Below are 26,051 nucleotides of genomic sequence, written 5' to 3'. Positions count from 1 at the left end.
TAGTGTTATTTTAGTTATTTTATGTTCTGGGGAAGTAGTTAAATACAATTATCCAGAAATGTGGATGATTGGCCTTTGTCATAATAGTGGTTCAGATTTCCCCTGTGTGGAACATTTGCCTGATATGTGTGAGGCCCAGGCTCAGGTCCTGGTATTGGGGAGCATTGACTCATTTTACATCTTCCTCTTCCCTTTCTGTGTGACTTGGGGGACAGGGATTTGAGGGTGCTGGGTTATGTTCATGGGGAGTCTCATACTTTAGTTGTGGTGTTTCTACATCTGAGCTGGGGGATTGAAGGGGGTCACACTCTTGGCTGCTTCTCTCATGGAGAAGCTGCATTTTTCTGTTTGGTTTTTGAGCCACATCTAGTTGTGCTCTAGGCCAGGCTCACGGGAGCCCTATGAGATGCTGGGAATCAAACCCAGGTCAAACTGTGCAAGGCAAATCCCATTCCCATTGTATTCTCTCTGGCTCCCTGAGAGGTTACTTTTAGGGTGTAATTCCTGACTAAGGAACTCAGAAATAGATGAAACTACTCTTCCCTCTGTATCTCCCCTAACCTTCCTTGTGGAACTTACTGCTTGGTTTGATTAATTCTTCATTACTAACTGTCAGTTGTTGTTTATTCCAGGCTACTTCCTCAAAGATAGAGACATCAACATTGAACTTCTTGGATAGAGAAACATCACTTAAAATCACCCCCAAACTCCCAGTTCTGAAGAACTGATAACATTTCTCAGAGCAAAGGAGCGACTGTGTGCTAGAAGTATTCAGACACTTCTGTATATCTTCCTTCCTAAATTTGAAGAGGAAATATGGAGAAATGGTCTTTGATGGCAGTTGTGGTCTTATTGGGACTCACAGTACGGTGGACAGTTTCTCTTAATTCTTATTCAGGTAATGGAATGTTTAGATAGAGGTGAACTAGAAATCTGTCAGTTTGGTAGTTTTCCAGTTTCTCGTTTTTGTTTAATTTACAGTTCTCTAAGAGAAGAATTTCAGGCTTTATTGATGTGGTCAAGAAAATGCATTTTAGGTCTGGGGCCTGAATGATGACACAGTGGGGAGGGTATTTGCCTTGCATGCGGCCGACCCATGTTCAATCCCCAGCTTCTCATATGGTCCTCCGAGCCTGCAGGAGTGATTCTAAGCACAGAGCCAGGAGTAACACCTGAGCACTGTTGAGTGTGATCCAAAAATAATGGGGAAAAAAAAGAGGGATAGAAGAAAAAGCAAGTGTGGCCCAAATCCAAAAAAAAAAAAAAAAGTAAGAAAATTTAATGCTTGAAATTATTGTATTATAAACAACTTGGTAAATAATGCTGTTATAATAAAATACTAAAAAAAAAAGAAAAAAGGAAACAGATTTAAAGACTGGAACAATAGTACCACGAGTAGACACTTGTCTTGCACATAATTGACCCGAGTTGATTCCTGACATCCCATTGGTCCTCCCAGCCCTGCAAGGAATGATCCTTCAACTTAGCACAGAACTAGGAGTAACTCCTGAACACTGTTGAGTGTGATCTAAACATAATGGGGAAAAAAAAGAGGGACAGAAGAAAAAGCAGATTAGAGGAAAAACAAGACAAGTGACACAAGCAGAAAAGTCTCTTTTACTAGCATTTACTATATACTAGACAATGAAACTTTTTTGTACCTTTTACGTGGTAACTTTCACTTACAAAAGAAAATAATGGGTCAGTGGCATGCACCCTGACCTGGGTTCAGTTTCCCCAAGCCCATATAATCCCCCAAGCCCAACCATAAGTGAATGCTGAAAGCAGAACCAGGAGTAAGTCCTGTATACAACTGGGTATCTCCTCCATCCTCAAGATTTTTTTTTTAAAGCAATAATAGGGGCTGGAGCGATAGCACAGCGATAGGGCATTTGCCTTGCATGCGGCCAACACAGGAGGGATGATGGTTCGTTTCCCGGCATCCCATATGATCCCCGAGCCTGCCAGGAGTAACTCCTGAGCGTTGCTAGTTGTGACCCCAAAACCAAATAAGTAAATAAAAAGCAATAACAAATGGAAATTAAAACAACCCATAAATGACAATTGATGTCAAATATTGTTGGATTTATTCCAATCTCAGTACTTTTATTTTTTTAAATCCATTTTTAGTTTGAGTTTTAGATTATATGTGGTAGTCTTAGGGCTTATTCTTGCCTATTTTCTTGGGGGTCACACCTGACAGTGCCAGGGGACCATGTGTGGTACTAGGGAGCAAACCTGGTTTATCACAGGCCAGGCAAATGCCTTGACCGCTGTCCTGTTTCTCCAGCCCTCAGCACTTTTATGACAGGGCTCTGTGACTTCAGGGAAACAAGTTGAACTAAGGCACTTAAAAGATAGAGAAATAGGGACTGGAGCCAATAGCATAGTGGGTAGGGCAGTTGCTTTGCATGCAATCAATCCAGTTTTTATCCCTGTGGTATCTGTGTTCCTGACTGAGTTTCTTTTTCTTTTTTCTTTTTCTTTATCTTTTTTTTGGGGGGGGGGGGGACACACCCACTGATACTCCTGGCTATGTGCTCAGAAATCGCTCCTGGTTTGGGGGACTATATGGGACGCTGGGAGACTGAACCATGATCTATCTTGGGTCAGCCGCGTGCAAGGCCCATACCCTACCCCTGCGCCATTGCTCCAGCCCTGGTATTATATATTTTTGTCATATTTTTTTCTGATGAGAAAAATTAAAATGCCAAATGCTAATATAGATGATTCTGTCTCCTAAATAGAGCCTGTCATAAAGAATAGAGCAGAGCTTTTTTTTTTCTTTTGGCTTTTGGGCAACACTTGGTGATGCTCAGGGGTTACTCCTGGCTCTGTGCTCAGAAATTGCTCCTGGCTTGGGGGACCATATGGGACACCAGGGGGATAGAACCGCTATCTGTCCTGAGTCAACCATGTGCAAGGCAAACACCCTACTGCTGTGCTTTGGCTCTGGCCTTTCATGACTATAATTTTTACGTCTTTTTTTTTTGGTTTTTGGGCCACACCCGGTAACGCTCAGGGGTTACTCCTGGCTATGCGCTCAGAAGTTGCTCCTGGCTTGGGGGACCATATGGGACGCCGGGGGATCGAACTGTGGTCCGTCCAAGACTAGCGCAGGCAAGGCAGGCACCTTACCTCTTGCGCCACCGCCCGGCCCCAATTTTTATGTCTTTATCTGTTTAGTTTGTCTTGGGCGATAACTGGGGACTGTTTCAAGCCACGTGCTCCCTAAGGAACTCAAGGGACTTCTTTTTTGTTTTTTTTAAGGACATTTGAACCAACGTCAATCATGGACAAGACTGCACTCTCTCCAGCCCCTGTCCTTGTGTTGTATTCTATTATAATGTTGTGTTTTGCCACATTCAGTGATCCTTCTGATTTAGAGCTCAGAGGTTGTTCCTGGCAATGATAGAGATTATATGTAGTGACCATGTGCTCAGACCATTGAACTCTCTTTAGCTCTTGAATTTGTTTAAACATGCTCAGTTTATCTTTAGATTTGGAACCACTTGGGTGAGGATGGTCTGGTGTTCACTTAATATGAATCCATTATTTCTCCATCAAGGAGATTTTGAACCATTTCATGGTAAACTATATACTCTATTGAAGTGGCCATATGGGATGCCATGAATCAAACCCAGGTTGGCATGTGCAAGGCAAATGCACAACCTGCTGTACTATTGCTTCGCCTGCTACAGAATTAGATTTTATAGGCCTAAAAATAATGCATTTTGCTTGCTTTTATGCAATCATGGGGGAATTGACAGATTTTGATCATAGTATTATCATTTTTGGGGGGGGGACTCAAATCCGGTGATGCTCATTGGTTATTCCTGGCTATGTGCTCAGAAATTGCTCCTGGCTTGGGGTCTATGTGGGACGCCGGAGGATCAAACCATGGTCCATCCTATGCTAGCTCAGGCAAGGCAAACACCTTACCTCTTGCACCACTGCTCCGGCACCAGTATTATCATTTCTTATAGATACTCACGGTTCTTCTATATTTAACAAAAAGAGTTAATCAATGTTTTTATAGCAAATGGCAGTACTGGAGTCATGAAAAAGTTATTTCAGTAATCATTTGGAGGGGAGGGCACAGTGGGAGTGCTCAGGGCTTACTCCTGTTCTTGCACTCAGGGATCACTCCTGGCAGTCTCAGGGGACTGTATGGGATGCTGGGGATCAGATCTGGGCCAGCTGCATGCAAGGCAAGTATTCTACCTGCTATCCTGTCTCTCAGGCCCACTTTACCTGCTGTACTGTTGCTCTGGCCCAATTTCAGTAATCTTTTCTAGGAGGAGAAAAATCTTAGAAAATCATTCTTCACAGCATATCAGTCTTGTTATAGTATGGCTATTTGTATTTCATTGGTTTCTCTCGGATTACCCATTATTATCTCTAATGTTTCTCTTTATTCACTAGGAATCTCTAAAAGGGGAATTTTATTTGGAACATCTCAACCAAATTCTCTTCCTTTGTCTAACTGTTTAAAATTTTAAGGAATTGGGAATGTGGAATTATCAAATCAGCTAAGCAAAGCAGATCAAAAAAGCCTTTTTTAGTTTTTCAAAATTCTCACATAATTTTGAGTAGTTCAGCAATGGAAACACTCAAGTGGTGCTTAAGTTCATTTCCTAATAAAGAGACAGCACTCAAACTGTATAAATGTATATATGAGAGCCGTAAAGATAGCATGGAGGTAAGGTGTTTGCCTTTCATGCAGAAGGTCATTGGTTCAAATCCTAGCATCCCATATGGTCCACTGAGCCTGCCAGGAGCAGTTTTTGAGCATGGAGCTGGGAGTAACCCCTGAGCACTGCCAGGTGTGGGGAACCCCCTCCAATATATATATATGAATAGGTTCTTTGTGTAATCTTGAGGGTTTAATTTTTTGGTCCCACCTGGCAATGCTCAGGGGTTTCTCCTGACTCTGTACTTAGGAATCTCTCCTGGCAGGGCTCAGGGCACCATATGGGATGCCAAGGATCAAACCTAGGCAAGTTGCATGCAAGGCAAGCACCCTACCTGCTATCCTATCTCTCAGGCCCACTTTACGTAACTATGAATCTCATGGAAATGTGCTGTGGACTTAGTCACGGGGAAGGAATCCTTTCTGCCCTTCCCAAGTGAAGCTCCCACAGGTACCGTTGGGTTGTCCTTCTGGGTTGCTTTAAGGGCACTTTAGCAGTTTTACAAACTTAAGTACTAATTTCATAGCCAGTGTCAGCTGAATTTATTGAAGTAGGTCAGGCTCTGGATAGAAACTTGTTTCTCAACTCTAAGGAGAGTCATTATCCATTCTTCTATTTGTTAGAAAATGGTAATAAATTCTTCCACGTTGACCACAAGTTGAGGGGCAATTTCAGAACATCTAGATAGTTTGGACTGTGTCAGGCATAAGGAATTCCGTGAGATCCTCTCAGTCTTATAGTCCCAGTATACCAAAGCACAAATAAAAACAACACAAACAAAAAATAAAAATCAATTTCTTTCCTCCCCAAGAAGAAGAAGAAACTGCAGATAGTGGTTGTATTCCTTGAAATAGATACAGATGGGGCCAGAGAGATAGCTCAGGGGACTGGAACACACGCATGATATGTAGGTCTGGGTTCGAATCTCTGGTGCTGCACAGTATCCCAAGCACTGCTGGGGTGAGTCCTAAGTTTGTACACATATGCAAAATCGCAACTCACTGGGGAATTTTTTCCTTTTCTTTTTTTAAATGGAAGGTTATTCTCTCCTAGCTCAAATTAGCAAGCATGTGGTATGCTGTGCTGTGGCTTAGACCCCAGTGCCTCACATATCCAAGACAAATGATCTGAACTTAGTCACATCTCCAGCTCCAATTAAGTAAGTTTTAATCTAAGTATATGCTGTATGTTTATTATTATTATTATTATTATTATTTTGGTTTTTCGGTCACACCCGGTGACTCTCAGAGGTTATGCCTGGTTCTGCACTCAGAAATTGCCCCCGGCAGGCTCAGGGGACCCAATGGGATACTGGGAATCGAATCCGATCTGTTCCAGTTTGGCCGCATGCAGGGCAAACGTCCTACTACTATACTATCACTCCAGCCCCTATTTTTATTTTTACTTTATTTTTAGTTTTGGGGCCACACAACTGTCCTTGAAGCTTCCTCTTGACTCTGCACCCAGAGATCATTCTTCGCAGGGTATGGGGGACCAAAATGTATGGTGAGGATTGAACCCAGGTGGGCCAAATACAAGGCCAGCATCCTATTTGCTATACTGTCTCTGTAGCTCAATCATGTTTCAGTCACCGGAAAATTCCAATCTCTGTTGGAACTAGTATTTAGGAAATAGTATACCCATGGTTTATCACAGGGTAAATAATACCCAAAATGTAAATATTACTAAAGTTAGTACATAATGATTAATAGAGTTTAAGTTGTAAAAGGTTTTCTGGGGGCAGGAGCTGTGCATAAGTGGTAAGGCATTTGCCTTGCACGTGCTGACCTAAGACAGACCTCGGTTTGATCCCCCTGCGTCCCATATGGTCTCTCCCGATTTCTGAGCGCATAGCCAGGAGTAACCCGAGTGTCACCAGATGTGGCCCAAAAAACAAAAAACAGCAACAACAAAAAGCTTTCTGGAGAATTTGGAGTTTGAGAGATTCTTTCTGGAAGATTGGATAAGAAATGAAAGCAAAAAAAAAATGTTGAAAGCCTGTTTAGAGTACAGGTTGGTGTGGGGTGGGGAGGAAGGACACTTGGGTTATTGGTGATGGGAATGTTGCACTGGTGAAGGCTTATATATATATATATATATACATCCAAAAAAAAGATAAGGCCTCCCAATGCTTACTACAGGCTGTGTTTTTTACAGTGACTGTATAGAAAGAGGAGGTACAGTAAATGCACCCATATACACCTCAGCCCAGGTCCTTTTCCTGGTCTGTATTGTGAATGAGGGGACAAAAAAAAAAAAAAAAAAAAAAAAGAATTGAAAGCAGAGAGAGATTACCAAGGAGTGAGCAACCTGAACAGAGCCCTTGGCATTTTAACATGTCAGACAACTTTTTGGGGATTAGAACTAAACTGTGGGAGTTGCATTATAGTAACATTGATGTAATTAATTGGTCTGGCCTCAAAGTTGCTTCCTGTTGTAAATGAAAGCATCCTTTGAACTTAAGGTTCTTGTTTTATTATCTTATTATATATGTAATTATCTTATTTTGTTTTATTATCATTCATGGGGACCATTATGACATCTTTAGAAAGCAAATGTAAATAAAATTTGGTTCTTAGAATGTGTGTGTGCATGCGGGGATTACTGGATAATTTTATTAATCACCTGGATAAAATTGGCCCCTGGGTTGTGATATTTGACTGTGTGGGGGCCCAGGGATGTTGAATGCATTCCTCCAGTGTCACATGGTGATTGTGTCATTGTTAGAACCATTGGACCTTATCTCTGCCTTTTTGTAGAGCAGCTCCTGTGTTTGTTTTTTTGTTTTGTTTTGGGGCCACACCTAGTGGTGCTCAGGAGTTATTCTTGGTTCTGCACTGAGTCATTCCTGGTGATGCTGTGGGGGGGGGTCATGTGAAATGGGATGCTGGGGATGAAACTGGGGTCTGCTGAATGCAAGACAAATACCTTTCCAACTATACTATCACTTCAGCCCTTAGCTCCTGTGTTCTTATCCTTAACTTCTACTACCTTAGTGACTTAGAACATCTTTGTAAGGAAATTAAAAGCAGTGACTAAAGAACAGTGTCATTTGTGCTCTTGTTACTTTTCTTCTTAGGTGCTGGAAAGCCCCCGATGTTTGGTGATTATGAAGCTCAACGCCACTGGCAAGAAATCACTTTGAATTTACCCATCAAACAATGGTATGGATAATGGTAATCTGCTTTTATGATATTTTGGCGGGGGAGTTTGTGCCACATCCTGTGATGCTCAGGAATTACTCCCAACTATGTGCTCAGAAATTGCTCCTGGCTGGGGGACCATATGGGACTCCAGGGTGGTCTACACTGGGTCAGCCGCATGCAAGGCAAACGCCCTATTGCTGCACCATTGCTCTGGCCCCTGCTTTTGTGTTTTTTTCATAGTCAAGTAGCATTGACACTTTGAGCATACCCAAAGGGAGATGTCATGTTCTTCACTTGAGCATCCTCATCTTCCTGGAGACTGATTTTACTAACACTGGCTTGCACCTGAGCATCACCAGGTGTGGCCCCCAAACAAACAAAAAACTCAACAGACAAACAAAAATGCCTTGTACAACACTTTTATTTTAAAAAAAAGGAGGAGGGTGCTTTCTTTTTGACTACCTCCAGAGATGCTCAGGAGTTAATCCTGGCTTTGCATTCAGGAATTACTCTTGTGGAGCTCAGGGGATCATAGGGAATGCCAGGAGTCAAATGCTGTACTATCGCTTCAGGTCTCTGTGACACTTTCTAAAATGAGTTAAACTGAGATGAAGTGTTAAATTATTTTTTGAATATTGGGACCATGGTGATAGCACAGTGGTAGGACATTTGCCTTGCACATGGCCGACCTGAGACAGACCCAGGTTTGATCCCTGGCATCCTGAGTCTACCAGGAGTTATTTCTGAGTGCAGAGCTAGGAGTAATCCCTGAGCGCCACCGGGTAGGGCCCCAAAACTGAATCAAACTCAAAATAAAACAAAAATTGTTCCTTGAATATTGATGAAAGGAATGTTGCTTTTGTTTTTCAGGTATTTTAACAGCAGTGATAACAATTTGCAGTATTGGGGATTGGATTATCCACCTCTTACAGCTTATCACAGCCTTCTTTGTGCATATGTGTAAGTTTTTCCTTCATGTTTTTTCTCCTTCATATGTGCCTTTTACAAACATAGAAAAAAACAGTGTGATCTAGCCTTGTTTGAATAGCCATCAGTTAGAACAATTGTTTTATGACGTCTGAACTATTTCCTTATAATCAGTCTGTAAAATTTTAACTATCAAAGTTTGAATATGTTTCATAATTTCTTTGGTGGACAGGCTATTAAAGAGACAAAATCATAGCTTTGTTTTGAAGCAGTGGTGTTACCAATTAGCTGAATAATTGCCTACCATATTTTCTGGAGTATAAGATGACCCCCTAATTTTAGACTTTCTCTCTGACTCTGGCCAATCTGAGCAGGCTTTTGACAGTGTAGATTCAGGTCCAGAACATTGTCTAATTTGCATGCATCAAAAGCCTGCTTGGATCGGCTGAGTCAGAGAGGTGGTCCGAGCAGCCTGGCAGTGATTGGTGCAGGATCGAGTTGGAAAATTCATTTCGTGGCAATATCCAGATGATTTTCGTTTAGCGGCATATCGAAATGTTTTTCGGGATATACTCGGCGTATGAGATGACCCCCCCGATTTTTGGTTGACTTTTTCCGTTTCAAAAGTCATCTTATACACTGGAAAATACAGTAATAAGAAATATACAAGGGGCCTGAGTGATAGTACAGCAGGTAGGGTATTTGCCTTGCATGCTGCCAGCATGGGTTTGATACCTGACTGTCATCAGGATTGATTCTTGAGCGCAGAGCCATGAGTAAGTCCTGAAGACTTACAAAATCAAAACTAAAGCATCATCTTTGCTTTGCTTTTCAGGGCAAAATTTATAGATCCAGACTGGATTGCTCTTCATACATCACGTGGATACGAGAGTCAGGCACATAAACTCTTCATGCGTGCAACAGGTAGGAGAGACAGTAGGGTCTGAATATAGAATTTGGTTTGTAAGACAATTTTAGAGGGGGTCAGAGTGGTAGTACAGAAGGTAGGATGTTTGCCTTTATTATCCCTGGCATCCTATCCTGAACCCTCGGAGTGATTACTGAGTGCAGAGCCAGGAGTAACCCCTGAGCACTGCCTTGAGTGACCCAAAAACAAAATAAAAAAGGAAAAGAAAATTTTTTTTTGTTTTTTGTTTGTTTGTTTGTTTTGGCCACACATGGCAGCGCTCAGGGGTTACTCCTGGCTCTGTGTTCAGAAATAGCTCCTGGCAGGCTCGGGACCATAAGGGATGTGGGGGATCAAACCTAGATCCATCCAAGGTCGGCCGCATGCAAGACAAATGCTCTACCACTGTACTATTACTCCAGCCCCCAAGAAAATTTTAGGGGCTGGAGCGATAGCACAGCATAGTGGTAGGACATTTACCTTGTAGGTGGCCAACTGGGATCCACCCTGGTTCTATCTCCAGCATCCTACATGGTCCCCTAGACCTGGCAGGAGTGATTTCTGAATGCAGAACCAGAAGTAACCCCTGAGTGCCACTAGGTATGGCCTAAGCAAACAATAAAAGACTGGTAGGAAACTGCTCTAGTTATTTGCATTTGTTATTGTCTTTTGAGGAGGGCTCTCAAGCAGTGCTCCAAGAACCCGTTATTTGTTCCCTATGATACTTGGCCCCTTGGCTTACATGATTTACTGCTTTTAGTGCTGGGTTGGGTGATAAGATGTTCTGGTTTGGTGGTGCTCAAGGAACCTTTAGGGCTCTACTTAAGGAAGCTCAAGGCACCCTGCATTTCTAGGGATCAAACTTGCATGTGTGTCATTTTCTCTGGCTCTTTAAGCTCTCTAATTTCCATTGTATTTTCTTTTCTTTTCTTAGGTCTTAGGCAAGGGATTGAGCCCAAAGCTTCATACATACATACATTCTACCACTGAGCCACACCCTCAGCCTTTCATTTATTACTTCCGTCATCTTACTTAGTTCTTAGAATAGTCAAATGGGGTAAATACTATTTTCATCTGTTTTCTTTTGTTTTGTTTTTATCAGTGTTGATCAGACCCAGGCCTCCCATGCTTAAGGTTGTACCACTGAACCACATTATTTGCCCTTTATTTTTATTTACTTTAATTTTGTTTTTATGGTCTTGGGATCAAACATGCAAGGCAAACACTTTACCCACTGCACTATATTCCTGGCCTTTTATCCTTATTCTAAGTGGAGGCAGAGAGGTCCAAGAGATAGATAGTACAGGGTTTAAGACTGCTCATGGCCAACTCGATCCCTGGCATCCCTTATGGTCCCTTGGGCACTGCCAGGAGTGATCCATGAGCACTGGGTTAGGAGTAAGCCCGAGTATAGCTGGGTGTGGCTTAGAAACTGGAAAAACAGTTAGTACAGATAAGCGAAGTAGCGACCACATGATCTCCCTTCCTTGCTCTTTCTTCCCCTCTCTCCTTCCTTCCCCTTTCCTTTCTTCTCGCTCTGCCGTCTCATGAAATGACCTCTTTATGCATGTGGAGCTTGACTTGCATGCGAAGCTTGAACCCCTTCCCAAAGTTTCTTTTCTTTTTTTTTTTTTGTTATGTTTTATTCTATTTTGAGACAGTACTCTTACCTAGTACTCAGGAATCACTCCTGATAGTGCTGGGGGGTGAGGGGGGGGGGATGTGGGATACTGGGGATTGTACCTGAGTAGGCTGTGTGTGAGGCAAGTGCCTTATTTGCTGAACTATCTCCCTGGTCCCCAAGCTTCTACTTCTTTTTTTGGGGGAGTGGGGGCACACCTGGTGATGCTCAGGGGTTATTCCTGGCTATGCACTCAGAAATCATTCCTGGCTTGGGGGACCATATGGGACGCTGGGGGATTGGACCGAGGTCCATCTCAGGTCAGCCGAGTGCAAGGCAAACGCCCTACCGCTATGCCATCACTCTGGCCCCAAGCTTCTACTTCATTTGTTTGTTTGTTTTGTTTTTGCATCACACCCGGCCATGCTCAGGGGTACACTGACTCTACACTCAGCAGTTGCTCCTGGCAGGCTCAGGCTTTGAACCACCATCCTTCTGCATGCAAGGCAAATGCCTTACCTCCATGCTATCTCTTTGGCCCCAAGCTTCTACTTCTTTTTTTGTTTTGTTTTGTTTTTCTGGCCATACCTGGCTATGCTCAGGGGTTATTCCTGGCTATCTGCTCAGAAATAGCTCCTGGCAGGCTCAGGAACCATATGGGACACCGGGATTCGAACCAGCCACCTTGGGTCCTGGGTCAGCTGCTTGCAAGGCAAACGCTTCTGTGCTATCTCTCCGGCCCCAAGCTTTTACGTCTTTAAGAACTTTTTATGGGCTGGAAAAATAAATAATAGTACAACGGTAAGGCACTTGCCTTGCATGTGCCCAGCCCTGATTCAATCCCTGGCATCTCATATAGTCCCCTGGGCACTGCCAGGAGTAATTCCTGAGTGCAGAGCCAGAAGTAACCCCTGAATATCATTGGGCGGGACCCAAAGACTAAACCCAAAACAATAAAACAAAGCCAAAAGGACTCCTTTTCATGACTTAAATGCCAGCCTCGATCTTTTCCTTCATGAGGCTAGATTCAGTGAGAGTTTGCTCTCTTACCTCTTCATCCAGTTTTACCATCTCATGCGTAGAGATAATCTGTTCTGCGTGTCTTTCATTAAGGAGAGATGCAGTCCTAGCACAAGAGTTGAAATTAGGCATAAGTAAAGGGAACAGCAAAGACTAGTCTAGAACTTGCAAGGGGCTTGTCCAGAGTGGGTGGGTTTTGTGTATTAACTGAGTTCTTTTTGCAGTGGGACGGAGGGTGGTTACTGTTGGTTTTTGTTTATTGGGACCCCCAACAGTGCTCAGGGTTTTCTCCTGGCTTTGTACTCAGAAATCTCCTGGCAGGTCCAGGGGACCAGAAAGGATGCTGGGGACTGAACCTCGGTTCAATGTGTGCAAGGCAACACCTTCCCCGCTTTGCTGTCACTCTGTCTTCACTACTAGAACAGCGCAGACCCTACTAGACTCATGCTTAAAATTATTTGCTTGCTCTTTCCAGTTTTAGTTGCTGATTTACTGATTTACATACCTGCAGTGGTTATGCACTGTTATTATTTAAAGGAAATATCAGCCAAGAAAAGGGTAAGTTTGAAAGCAACTTGATATTTCATTTCAAAAAGTTTTGAAACTTTTTTAATCCCCCCCTTGTCTTGTTTCTTTTCCCTCTCTCCTTTCTCCTTCTGTTGTTGAGATGACAGGGGTCACAACACTTGATGTGGTGCATTTGCAGGGGAGGCATCACACCCTTTAGCTGTGATGCTTAGGCATCTTTGTTTGGTGTGATGCTTTGTTCTTGATCATACCTGGGATAAGGGGTGGTGTTGGGGTTGGACATGAGGCCTCCTGCTTAAGGCTGAATCATCTCCCCAAGTTCTTCAGAAATGTGTCTTCATTTAGCTTAACTATTAGGTGTTTAGTTTAAGGATGCCTGGCTTTGGGGGCTAGATTATGGGAAACTGTGTTTTCCATCAGTTTTCTTTTTTGCTTTTTCTGATTTGGGGGCCACACCTGGTGGTGGTGCTCAGGGACTATTCCTGCCTCTGCTTGGGGTTTCTCTCAGCAGTGCTCAGAGGACCAGGGTTGCTCAGGATGGAACTCTAGCCTCTGCTCTGCCATGAACGATGCAGCCTGCTGAGCCTTCATTTCTGCCCCTATTGTCTGTTTTCATTTAGAAAACACCAGCTTAGAGTAATTGTATGGATACCCACCAGCTTGATGAAAGCAGTTTACCTTAATTTCCCAAGTTACAAACTGCCCTGTCAGTGTACAGCTTAGCCAGAAAACCTGAAGTCTGAGTTGACCGATGACAGTGACTAACCCAAAAGCCATTTTGAGAAGTTACTTCATATTCATATAATCCCAAATATTTTTTGGTCATCTTTCGGTTCATCCCTAGATTAACTTTTCATAATTGAAAGTGTTTTCTTTGTCAGGTGTCTTTTAGCGACATTTTTCTCTTTACTGAGACTGAGGTATTCTCTGATTTCCATGAAAATTTCACTGAAAGTTGTTTTTGGGGGGCCATAGCTGGCAGTGCTGAGCACTTACTCCTAACTCTGTGTTTAGGGACCACTCCTAGCAGTGCCCAAGGGATCTTATGGGATTCCGGGATCAAACCCTGGTCAGTTGCCCACAAGGCAAGTGCCTTACCTGCTGCTCTATCTCTGTGGCCTTTTTAAAAAGTTATTTTTGTAACAGTGGAATATTTTGACAAGTAGAGGTAAGAGTGGGAACATTATTTACTGTGTTGAGTGAGCTCCCCTTTTATAGCGACTCGAATAACAAACAGATTGTTTGCTACTCTTTTGCCTTACAGATATCCAGTGCACTGTGCATACTGCTTTATCCAGGCCTCATCCTTATTGACTATGGGCATTTTCAGTATCCTTTACTACCTTACAAATGAAGTCAGATGCATGTTGTGAGATCTGAGTCAGTTTGTGTAATATTGTCATCCTGGGGCATCGATCTTGTTTACTTACCTGTTTATCAAGATTTGACTTCACTTTCTTTCAGAACAAAATATTGGCAATGGGCTTGTTTTTTTCTGGAAAGTTGGAAAAAGAATGTCAAGCAATGACATGCTTTTCTGGTTCTAAGAAGTTTTGACCTAGCTTTTGTCTTTTGTAAATGTTATCTGTCACTGACAAAAGCAAAATAATCCCAAAAATTAAAAATAAAAATAAAAAGAGTACCAGATCACAGAGAGGTAGTATAGGGCTAAGGTGGTTGGTTGCCTTGCTTGCAGATAACCTGGATTCAATACCTGAAGTGCCCATGTGGTCTTAGCATTGCCAGGAGTGACCACTGAACAGACTCAGGAGTAAGATCTGAATACAGCCAGGTGTGGTCCAAGAACAAAACAAAACCAAAAAGGAAAACAATCTTACAAGTGTATGAATTTAATTAATTTATTTCTTGCGGTGCTGGGGACTAAACCCATGTGAGGCAAGTGCTCTGCAGCTGGGCTTTGTCTCCACTAGCCCAAGTAGTTGTAGCTTTAAAACAAGATGTTTCTCTAGCAGCTGGTGGTACCTGAAAGCTTCAGGAAAGCAAGATTGAAATAAAAATCGATGTGGGTTTTATGTGGGTAATATTTTGATATTTAAAATAAGAAGCATTCAAATGAGCAAACAGTTTTTAGAGGAAAGTTGATAAAATCTGTATCCAAGTCTAATTTGTCTTCTCAATGTATTAAATGCTACCGGCTGATCCCATCTGTTGCAATGAAAGAAAAAAACAACTACCAAAACAACCCAACATAATCCCCAAGAACATGATCATTTAATTTATAGCCTTTGCATTTGATGCCAATCTGTTTTGGTTATCATAAAATTGATATGTGTGTCTGCTGAAGAACTAACTTACCACAAATATATTAAATGTGTGGTTGCTTTTAAATTTTTGTTTTATGCTGTATACTGTACTAATTTAGCTCTTTTTTTGAGGGGGGGCATGTTACAGAATCATTGCTGTTGGTCATATCAAGAACAGTGACAGAAAGAAAAGTTCCTTACAAGGTGTGTTAAGAACCACTTGGAGAAGGCTGGAGGGCATTTGTCTTGCATGTGTCTGACCCAGGTTCAATCCCTGACATTCCATATGGCTTCCCATATGTAATTACTTCCCAGAAGTAATCCTGCATACAGAACCAGGAATAAACCCTGAGTACCACTGGGTGTGGCCCGCCAAAACAAAAAAAAAGCATAATAAATAATAAACACAAAACTACTTTGACAGTGCTAGAAAGATAGTATAGGTATCAAGTAGGGTTCTTGCCTTGCAGGTAGCAGATCTGGATTCTATCCCTTCTGGATCAGCATATGGGCCCCCAGCACTACAAGAAGTAATCACTGAGTACAGAGTGAGGAGGAATGAGCCCTGAGCGCCACTGGGTATGGCCTCCAAAACAAAATAAAAACCACTTTGAAAAAGATCACATATACAGGAAAGTAGACATTTGCAGCTTAAGGAACTGACGAACTTTTATTACCCACGTCAGGAAATAGAAGATTGCTGGTACCCCCAAAACAACCCCTATGTCTTCCTAGCTGCTCCTCTGCTCCTCCTTGCCTAAAGGTAGCCACAGGCTGACTGCTAGGATTAGAGGGTTTTTGTTGTTGTTGTTGTTGTTGCTGTTGTTGTTGTTCTTTATTGTTCTTCGATAGGAAGGGGATGCAGTCAGCATTTGTATTTGCATGCCATGGTGTGACGCAGTGTGGGCACTAGACTAAGATGTAGCCTAGGGCACTAGGCTCTAGGCTGGGTGACTCTGCCTTACTTTCTGCTGTTCACCCAAAGCAAACCCATTGAGTGGGAGTTATTCATGGAGCTGCATGGAGCTATCATATTTGTTCACTTACATTGTCATATAATGCCCTGATGCTAATGCAGCCTTGAATACAGATGTATTTGTGTGTGTGTGTGTGTGTGTGTGTGTGTGTGTGTGTGTTGCTATGGGCCCACCTCCGAGCTTATGTGTATGTGTTTCATTCTAGATTGTCCCTAGGGCTGTTATTTCTGAGGCTGAGCGTGAAACCCAGGCTCTCACACTTGCAAGGCAAGGGCTCCACTGTTGAAACACGCTCCCCTTCCCTTTCAAATTGCTTCTTAATTTGACACTTAAGCAGTTGTGTTGAGTTGAGTCTCCCTCTCCTTTCCCTCTTGGTTGCTTCTGCGAGATCTGAGACAGGATGCAGACTTGGTTGCAGTGTTTGCATTCGGCATGGTGCTCCTAAGCTTAAAGCAGGATGTGGGGTGGGGGGATGCCATAGATACTTTGTTGTGGTGCCCATAGACTTTACCCCAGTTTTGGTATCTGTGGGGGTGTGTGTGCACAAGGGAAAGCTCAGTCTGAGGACTCACACTGGCCTTAGCAGGTCTCTTTCTCCTGACCCTTGCCAGGCCATGGACCCCATCCCCACTGGGGAAACTTTCTGTGTCCGAATGTGGAGGGGCTCATGCACCGTCACTTCTCTGTGAACTGCCACAAGAGTTGATTCTTTCTCTCTGGAGGTGCCTCTATTCTTAAGGTGCGAGGGTGGTGGTGGCTTCTAAGTTATCTTTGTACAGGAGGGAGGTAGGGTGAGGGGAGATCTGACTGCTCCACCCGGGGAAGGGCTCAGCCTCTGCTTCCTCTTCTCATTCCCATCACACAAGTGCTGGCCTACTCTGCGCTGTCTGAGCTTCCTTCTGTTTCTGAAGGCCTATGTAGCAGAGCATTATAAGACAATGTAAGTGAGCAAATGATAGCTCCATGCGGCTCCATGAATAACTCCCACACAATGGGTTTGCTTTGGGTGAATAGCAGAAAGTAAGGCATAGTTACCTGGCCTAGTGCCTAGGCCACATCGTAGCCTAGTGCCCACACTGGATCACATCATGGCATGCAAATAAAAGGATACATGTCTGCATCCCATCTCCTACCTGTGTTTTGGACTTCCTTATTTCTTTCCACTGGTAGGGGCTCTTGAGAAAAAGCAAGAGGCAAGGTGCATGCTGCTTGGTTCTCCTATTTTGAATTGAAGTTGAATTGTGATGCTTTAATATAATATATTCATTTATATATTCATAATATTCATAATACAATTTATTTATATTGTATATTGAATCACATGTTGGGGAAGGAGAGTAACCGCAGTTTGTTTTCTTTTCTTTTCTTTTTTTTTTTGTTTTTGGGCTGAGGTGCTCAGGGGTTACTCCTGGCTGTCTGCTCAGAAATAGCTCCTGGCAGGCACGGGGGACCATATGGGACACGGGGATTCGAACCAACCACCTTTGGTCTTGGATCGGCTGCTTGCAAGGCAAACGCCGCTGTGCTATCTCTCCGGACCCCGCAGTTTGTTTTCTTATAATTTGTCAGGATTTATCTTATTCTTTAGATTTTGGTATATATCTTTTTTTTTTTCTTTTCCAAGTGAGACAAAAATAGTTTTATTTAAAGAAATTCAGTTCAAGAAATGAGAGGAAAGAGATTACATGTTAAGGAGAAAACACAGGCATCTCTAGAGTGGGAAAAGCTTTCTATGTTTGTTGTGAGCCAAATTTTGTTTGCAGTCTTCAGCACCTGCAAACAGGTCTTTCGTGGAGTTCGGGAAAAATTCCACGAGGAGAAGGTGGGCACGCGGAATGGCGAATGACGGAAATATATTGTAGAAATGAATGAAACCACGCAGATTGCATGGGGACTCACGTTTACAAGAACGGAGACAAATTTATTTTTTGAGCTGGCTGACTTTTAAAGGTTAGAGGCTAGGAAAGGCAGGTGCAAATTCTTGACATCAAAGAAACTGGGGAAAGAAAGAAAAGACCCTGGCTTAAATTAGCATATTAAACAGCCGATACTGAAGGTGAAAAGGCAGCTTGTTTTGGGTTGGCTTTGTTTTGGGTAAAACAGAAAAAACCAGGTAATTATCAGGGAAGTTGGAAGAGTGAGGAATGTTTCAGTTTCGGGGGGGGGGGGGGAGTGAAAATTACTTTGTTTTGAGCTAAGTTTATGGAAAAACCTAATCTTGGCGCCAAGGTAGCAAAAATTACAGGGAGCTGTTAAGTGGGAGACTTTTGGCGGGATTAGTACTGTCCTAGAAAGAATTTACTAAGGCCTGATTTCTAATAATGGTTAAAAATAAAGAGAGAGATAGTTACAGCCACATATTAGAATTATACCAAACCATCCACGCAAAGGGTCAAGTGATTTTGACTGCTCTAAGCGGGCCTTTTTGGCAAATAATTCCTTTTCAGGAGAACACTACACTTATTGGTGTGTGTCCTTCCTGAGTGAGATGTGGCATATGTTGTTTTAATATTATTGATAAATTATTTATTTGATTTTTGGGTCACACCTGGTGACACTCAAGAGGTAACTCCTGGCTTTGCACTCAGGAATTTCTCATGGTAGTGCTCAGAGGACCATATGGGATGCTGGGAATTGAACCCAGATTGGCTATGTACAAGGCAAACTTCTTACCCACTGTACTATCATTCCAGCCTCTAGAACGCTTTTTTTTTTTATTTTTTTTTTTTTATTTTCTCCAATCCCCCTCTCCCCTCTAGAACTCTTTTAACCTAAGCAAGTAAGATGGTATGTCTGGCTGATTTATTATATTTTATGCTGTTCTATGGTCTTTCTAATTACTCTCATTTCAATACTTTTCATTTCTGTTTATAATTTTCTTATATTATGGACCCTTTGAAGATCAGATAAAGAAATGTGCTGTATAAAATACAGGGTCTATCTCTTTTAACCAGTGAGATAATTTCCTTGACACAGGAACATATATAATTCTGTGAGTCTAGGCTTTGCTTTGTGGGGTGTTCTTGGAGTATCTTGCAACTGGAACTTGCTGGGGTCACTAGCATTTTGCTTGGCTCTAAATTATAAACAGATGGAACTCTACCATGCCTTGCCATTTTTCTGCTTTTTACTTGGCAAGTGCTTTAAACAAGGCATCCAAGGAAAGGGGTGAGTAATTTTTATTTTTATTTATTTTGGTTTTGGGGCCACACACAGTGATGCTCAAAGGTTACTCCTGGCTCTGCACTCAGGAATCACTTCGTCGGTGCTCAGGGGACAATGTGGGATGCCAGGGATCAAACCCAGATCTCCCATATTCAAGGCAAGCGCCCTACTTGCTGTGCTAATCGCTCCAGCCCAGGTGAGTGATCTTTACAGACTAGAATTCTAAAAGCCTGACAATCAAAAATAAGCATGCTACCTGGAGAAAGTTGGTCTCTGATGGATTGGCTCAACTGTGTTTGAGAGAAGTTAAGTCTTATTTCATGCTACTGTATTTTCCTTTAAATCTTCCTAACTAGCCAATTCTTTCTGATGCATGTATGTACATTTACTGGAGGCAGTGTGGATTGGTTTCTTAAAAAAGCACTGCTGTTAGGTCTGAGAGCTAGTCCAGGGCTTATGGCGCTTGCCATGCATCCCACCAACCCTGGTTCTAATCCCTGGCTCCATATATGGTCTAGCAAACACTGCCAGCAGTGATCCCTGAGCACAGAGCCAGAAAGAAGGTTTGAGCTGCACTGGATGTGATCATGAAGCAAAGCAAAACAAAGCAGGAAGCATTACTTTTGGCTGTCAGCCCTGTACAAACTATATACTTACTAGAAATACATCTTAATTTGACAGATTTCTTCCTTATTCCAGAAGAAGTTCAACTAGACATCTAAGTTAGATGTTATGGATTTGAGTTGACCACTGTTGTCTTTTTTGGTTTTGGGACCTACCTGGTAATGCTCAAGGGTTACTCTCGGCTCTACACTAGGAATTACTCCAGGATGTAAGGAGATGCCGGGGTTCTAACCTGGGTGAGCCACATGCAAGGCAAGCCCCTACGCTCTTTGTACTATCCCTCTGGTCCATACTACTGTGTTCTCGTCTATCCTTTCAGTACTGGGGAGTGAATCCAGGGCCTCACACATGCAGGGCTTGTGCTGTGCTGCTGAGTCGCATTGCCAGCCCCTTAGACTCCCCCCATACATTCCTCCATCACCAGCAGAGATTTCCTTGCTCTCCATCTGCACTTTCTGTCCGGAAGTGAGCTTCAGGCCGAATTCTCAAGATGACTTAACTTCTCCCTCTCTCCTTGGCTCCCTTTGTTTGTCACTCTAGGTTTGTGTTGTTAATCAAGCTTGTCTGCACCGTCGTGGGCTCCTTCATTCTCTGCTGGCTGCCATTCTTTATGGAGAAGGACCAGAGCCTGCAAGTTCTAAGAAGACTCTTCCCAGTTGATCGAGGTTTATTCGAGGCACGTGTCAAATAGTTTCTTTTACTTTCCTGTTAGGACACCTTCCCTGTGAACTGTGGACATTTTATGTAGAAGAACCAATGTTTAACTCCAGCTGTTCTTCTCTCTCACTCATTCCTTGCCAGGCGCATACTCTACCATGCACCTGAAGCTCAATCGGCATTTCCTGGTACCTCGTAGGTACCAGTAGATCACGTGTGTGTCATCCTAAGATTCATAATTCAGTTGTGCTTTTCTCATGTAATAGGGCTCAGAGTGAAAGATAGCACGGGAAGTGGTAGTTAGAGTTATGAACACACGGCTTTCTGCTTTTGTAGGTTTTTTTCTTTTAATTCTCATTTTAGTCGTAGGAGATTATTTATTAAACTAATAATCATGTTTGTTTCAGAAACAGCTCATATGTCTTAGGCAGTAAGTAACTTTCATCTGTAGCCATTCTTAATGAGAAGCTTTCATTCCAGGCAGTGCTAGCTTTATCGCTCTTGTTAAACTTTTATCACATGGATAATTTTATAATTTAGATTTAGTGACTAAATTAAGCAAAAATAATGTTGGCAATAAAAAGCCTTTTGATAAAGTTGGACAGGTGCATATTTATATTTATAGATCAGTTTTGAGTAAAGTTTTTGTTTGCGGGGTGGGGGGAGTTTTGGGTCATACTCAGCAGTGCTCAGGGACTACTCCTGGCTCTGCATTTAGGGTTTACTCCCAGAAGTGCATGGGGTAGACCCATACAGGGGATGCTGGAAATTGAACCTGGTTCAGTGGCTTGCAAGGCAAGTGCCTTACCAGCCATACTATCTCTGTAGCCCCTAACATTTATTTTAATTTTTTTAATTTCTTTTTGTTTTTTTTGGGCCACACCAGTTTGATACTCAGGGGTTACTCCTGGCTAAGCGCTCAAAAATCGCCCCTGGCTTGGGGGGACCATATGGGATTGAACAGCGGTCCTTCCTTGGCTAGCGCTTGCAAGGCAGACACCTTACCTCTAGCGCCACCGCGCCGGCCCCAACATTTATTTTTTTATGAAATTAGAAAGAGCATGGGGTTCTTAGTTTTTAACTTATAAATTGTAACAGTGTATCTTTCAGTCAATCTGTGAGAGGACAGAATCAGTAGTTTTGTGGGGGGCAAGCTTGTCAGTGTCGGGGAGCAGGCTGTGTGAAGGATTAAAACCAGGCTTCTCACATCAGAAACGTATACCCCAGCATCCCCTTGATACATCTTCCTGTCCTGGAAGAAGCATTTTTGAATAGACTCAAAAAGCATTTGGTGGTGTGAGAGACCAGGAATGTGTGAATTGTGTATCCATGACAGGGATATTCATAAATCTCAACTATGATCACCACTTCCTCGTTGCCAGACATGCCTCATGCCATTTTATTCGACCCTCCCGGTGGTTCTGAGATTGCCCTGATCCCCACTTCCAGGCCAGAAAGGGAGAGATCAGAGACCTCTCTCACGCCTAGGGCCTGGCCCTGCTCTGATTTGAAACTTTGAAAATTGTGCCATAACTTCCTTTTCGTAGATTCGTTCACATTTACACTGGCCTAAAGAAAAAGTTACGTTCTCCACGTATGTTTTCTGGCCATTCGCTTTGCCTTCTATTAAGGAAATCTCGAAATCTCTTTCGGGTTGTAATGTTGAAAGAGAGAAGCATACATGTCTGACATTGTCGTGCTGGGCTGCCTTTAGCCCACCGGTCCTCTTGCTGCCCTCCAAACCTGAAGTGTATTTCTTGGTCCTGCAGAGGGAGCGGGAGGACACAGTGAGAGCTACTTTCTGGGTGTCAAAGTGACACCGCTGTGACTCGGGACAGCTGCGTGGAGGATGGGGTTCAGGAACAGCACTAGCGTTACACATTTACTTTTGAAAGTGATCCTAGCATAACTGCGAATGCCTTCCAACTTCTTGACTTATTGGCCATTAACTCTTGTCCTTGCAAGTGGCTTGTAGGTTATTCAAAATAATTTCACAGGGGTGATAAAACAGGTCAAATGTGTATCCTACAAATAAAGGGAAAAAAAAGTGTTAGGGGAAAGGTCTCTCCAAAGATGAGGCTGGAGCACATGCTTTGCAGGTCGGAGTCTCAGGTCCATTTCTGGTTCTACGTGGTGAAAAATATTAAGTATTTTTGAACTATTTAGTGTACAGTTGGTTAATGACATGTTGACCACCTATAGATTAAATTCCAATGGTGAAAAATGAAAAATGCTGTGGATGTGTGTATTCACAATAGTTTGTTATTAGTTTTTGGAAAGTTTAATCAAGTTACCTACAAAATTGTGGACGAGGAACTGGAGTGATTGTATGGTAGAGAGGGCATTTGCTTTGCACACAGTAGATCTGGGTTCTATCCCTAGCATCCCCTGTGGTTCTCCTGTTCCTATCAGGAGTAATTCCTGAGTGTACAGACAGGAATAACTCTTGAGCACCTGCAGGTGTGAGTGGTCAAAACCAAAAAAAAAAAAAAAAACCAAGCAAAATCCAAATAAAATAAAAACCCCACATTGTGAATGAATTGTCTCAATAATTAATAATTTTATTGTTTTTGAATCAGTAATTTGAGGGGGGGGTTGGCTTCACCTGGTGATGCTCAGGGATTACTCCTGGCTCGGGGGACATTATGGGATGCCGGGGATTTGAACCACCGTCCTTCCTGGATCGGCTGCATGCAAGGCAAACACCCTACCGCTGCACTATAGCTACGGCCCCTGAATCAGTACATTTTTCTGAGACTATGGACTGTACTTTTCCTTTGAAATGTAATGTGTTTTTCACTTATTACCAGTGTGTAATATAAATGTCATTTTAGGATAAGGTCGCTAATGTCTGGTGTAGCTTCAGTGTCTTTCTGAAGTTCAAAGAGGTTTTGCCACATCATATCCAGATAATAGTCAGGTAAGTGCTTTATTACTTACAGCTAAAAGATTCGTGTTTTAGTTATATGTTTCTACAAAAAAATACCCTCAAAGACTGAAATGTTTTCTGTTTTAAATTTTCTAGTATTTGTCTTACATTTTTGAGCCTGCTTCCTGCATGTATAAAATTAATCATGCAGCCCGTGAATGAAATGTTCAGATTTACATTGGTAAGTTTTTTCATTTTAAAAGCTTCTATTTTTTTTGGGGGGGGGGCTCCCACATGGTGTTTAATAGGCTGTTCTTGTCCATTGTCAACTCTCATTGTCATATTGATCCCTTCTTTACCCTAACTGCACTTTCCTGCTCTGTCCCCTTGGCCCTAGCTTCTGTTGTCTTTGGGTATTATTCTCATACTGTTTTATATATAAATATTCTAAACATAAATCCCATCATTCTTTGACTGTCCCTCTCCCTTCAACTCTTTTTGTTTTGTTTTGTGATCACATCCAGCAGTGTTCAGGGGTTACTCCTGACTCTGTGCTCAGAAATCGCTCCTGGCAGGCTTGGGGATCATATGGGATGCTGGGGCCTGGTTTGATTCTGAGTCAGCTGCATGCAAGGCAGTGCCATATCGCTGTACTGTCCCTCCGGCCCCATCCTCCTGACTCTTTCTTATGACTGTTGTGAAGAAGACAATTCCCAGTCAATCTGGGGTCTGTCTGGATGAAAACAAGTTTTCCCCAAAGGCAGTTACACACCAGGCCATACATAGAAGGGCAGGTCAGAAGCAGCAGCTATGACATGAGGATGGAGATAGGAAGTGGAAGGGCCAGAGAGATGCTGCCCCATGGTCAGGTCTGCATCCCGGAGGCCTCATGCAGTCAGGAGCATCTTCAGGGTCTGTGAACACCAACCAAACCATCCAGCGCCCCTCTGTGGAAGAGACCCAGGATGGCTCATTGACAGGTTCTGTTGAACAGGGCTGAGAGGGGGAGGGAGGGTAGGTGAGAGAGACAGAAGAGAGAAGAGAAGAGAGTGAGAGACTGGTCCATGGTAGAGGGGGATAGAGAGGAGTGAGGGGTGCTGTGTTTAGGAGGGGGTATAGATAAGGATCGCTGATGGGTGGGTCTGGTATCTGTACAGGAGAGTGAGCCAAGTTTTTACTGAAACAATGGATTAGATATGTAGATAGATGGAGATCAAGAGAGTAGGGACCTCAGAAAAGAAATCGATGGGTTTAGTATAGTAAACCCGAGTATAGTATAATGTAGTGATTTGCCTGGCAATGGGGCCAGCCCAGAGTTGATCCGCTATATCCCATATGATCCTCTGGGACCTTTTAGGAGTGATCCCTGAGTATAGAACCAGAAATAAGCCCTGAGCACCACTGGGTATGATACAATAGCCTAAGGGGGGGTGCATAAAAGAACATAGGTCTAGGTAAATTTGTTTTTGGGCCACATCTGGCAGTGCTTGGACTTATTCCTGGCTGTTTTCAGAGATCTCTCCTTGAGGCTCAGGATTGCTAGGAAATGAACATGGTTGCTTTCATGCAAAGCAAACTCCCGACCTGCTATAATCCTTCTCTATCTCCAGATACATTTAATTTTTTTATTTGAATGGGCGGTCAAATCTGGCTGTTTCAGGGCTTATTCCTGGCTCTGTACTCAATGATCACCCCTGGTAGTGCTCAGGGAACCATATAGGATACCATGGGTCAAACCCAGGTCAGATATATGAAAGGCAAGCACCTTACTACTGTGCTATATTGCTCTGGTCCAATCTGTGTAATTTTATTATATTTTTAAATTATTATCCTTTACTCTTAGCTCTGTGCTCAGGAATCACTCCTGGTGGGCTGGGGACCACATGGGATACTGGAGCGTTGAACTCAGGTCAGCCACATGCAAGGAAAGCACCCTACCTGTTATTGCTCCGCTCCAGTCAATCTATGTAATTTGTAACTGAAAATCCACAGTAAATAATTATTCTATAAACATTTACTATATTCTATTGATGTGCAAATTTTAAGCACAATGTAAAATTTATTTTGCCACTGAGAATTTTATTTAATATTTTTGGGGCCATCTCCAGTGTTTGGGTTGTTCTCACAGATGTCCAGGGGTCCCTGTGGTATTATAGAGCAGACTCTAGCCTCTGAAAAGCAAGCTTGCTCTCAGTGTATCAGTTTTTTTCTCTAGCCCCCAGTATTAGATTTTTATTTTGTCCTTTTTTTTTTTTTTTTTTTTTTTTTTGGTTTTTGGGCCACACCCAGTGGTGCTCAGGGGTTACTCCTGGCTGTCTGCTCAGAAATAGCTCCTGGCAGGCACGGGGGGGGGGGGGGGGGGGGAATATGGGACACCGGGATTCGAACCAACCACTTTTGGTTCTGGATCGGCTGCTTGCAAGGCAAACGCCACTGTGCTATCTCTCTGGGCCCTTTATTTTGTCCCTTTAATGTAAATTATCCATCCGAGATTCCTAGAGAGGATGAATGTATGATAATTTGTGAGTTATTTAGTAGTTTTGTTTATTCATAGCTGAGCTTCAGTGAGTGTGGTTTTGTTGTTATTGTTTTGGGGGCCACACCCAGCAGGGCTCAGGGGTTACTCCTGGCTCTGTACTCAGAAACTACTCC

General features: G+C 42.8%; 1 protein-coding gene and 1 non-coding gene across 2 annotated transcripts in view; both read left to right on the top strand.

Annotated features, from left to right (window-relative positions):
* The first annotated feature begins 637 nt into the window (after window positions 1-637).
* Window positions 638-26,051, top strand: part of ALG6 (ALG6 alpha-1,3-glucosyltransferase) — a 36,091-nt gene continuing 10,677 nt past the window's right edge. The window contains exons 1-10 of the mRNA XM_049774432.1: window positions 638-898; window positions 7,774-7,858; window positions 8,711-8,800; window positions 9,603-9,691; window positions 12,791-12,873; window positions 14,108-14,172; window positions 19,067-19,252; window positions 20,414-20,549; window positions 23,365-23,450; window positions 23,556-23,640. Coding sequence (XP_049630389.1) covers window positions 817-898; window positions 7,774-7,858; window positions 8,711-8,800; window positions 9,603-9,691; window positions 12,791-12,873; window positions 14,108-14,172; window positions 19,067-19,252; window positions 20,414-20,549; window positions 23,365-23,450; window positions 23,556-23,640 — 987 coding nt within the window. The 5' untranslated portion in view covers window positions 638-816. The remainder of the gene's footprint in view (window positions 899-7,773; window positions 7,859-8,710; window positions 8,801-9,602; window positions 9,692-12,790; window positions 12,874-14,107; window positions 14,173-19,066; window positions 19,253-20,413; window positions 20,550-23,364; window positions 23,451-23,555; window positions 23,641-26,051) is intronic.
* On the top strand, window positions 6,814-6,945 carry LOC126012575 (small nucleolar RNA SNORA51). Its single transcript, XR_007497030.1, has one exon. It is a non-coding gene; the product is annotated as a small nucleolar RNA SNORA51 (small nucleolar RNA).

This window comes from Suncus etruscus, chromosome 6 (genome assembly GCF_024139225.1).
Source record: "Suncus etruscus isolate mSunEtr1 chromosome 6, mSunEtr1.pri.cur, whole genome shotgun sequence".
Lineage (NCBI taxonomy): Eukaryota > Metazoa > Chordata > Mammalia > Eulipotyphla > Soricidae > Suncus > Suncus etruscus.
Note: the sequence above shows the minus strand (reverse complement) of the source record. Positions and strands in the feature narration are given on the sequence as shown.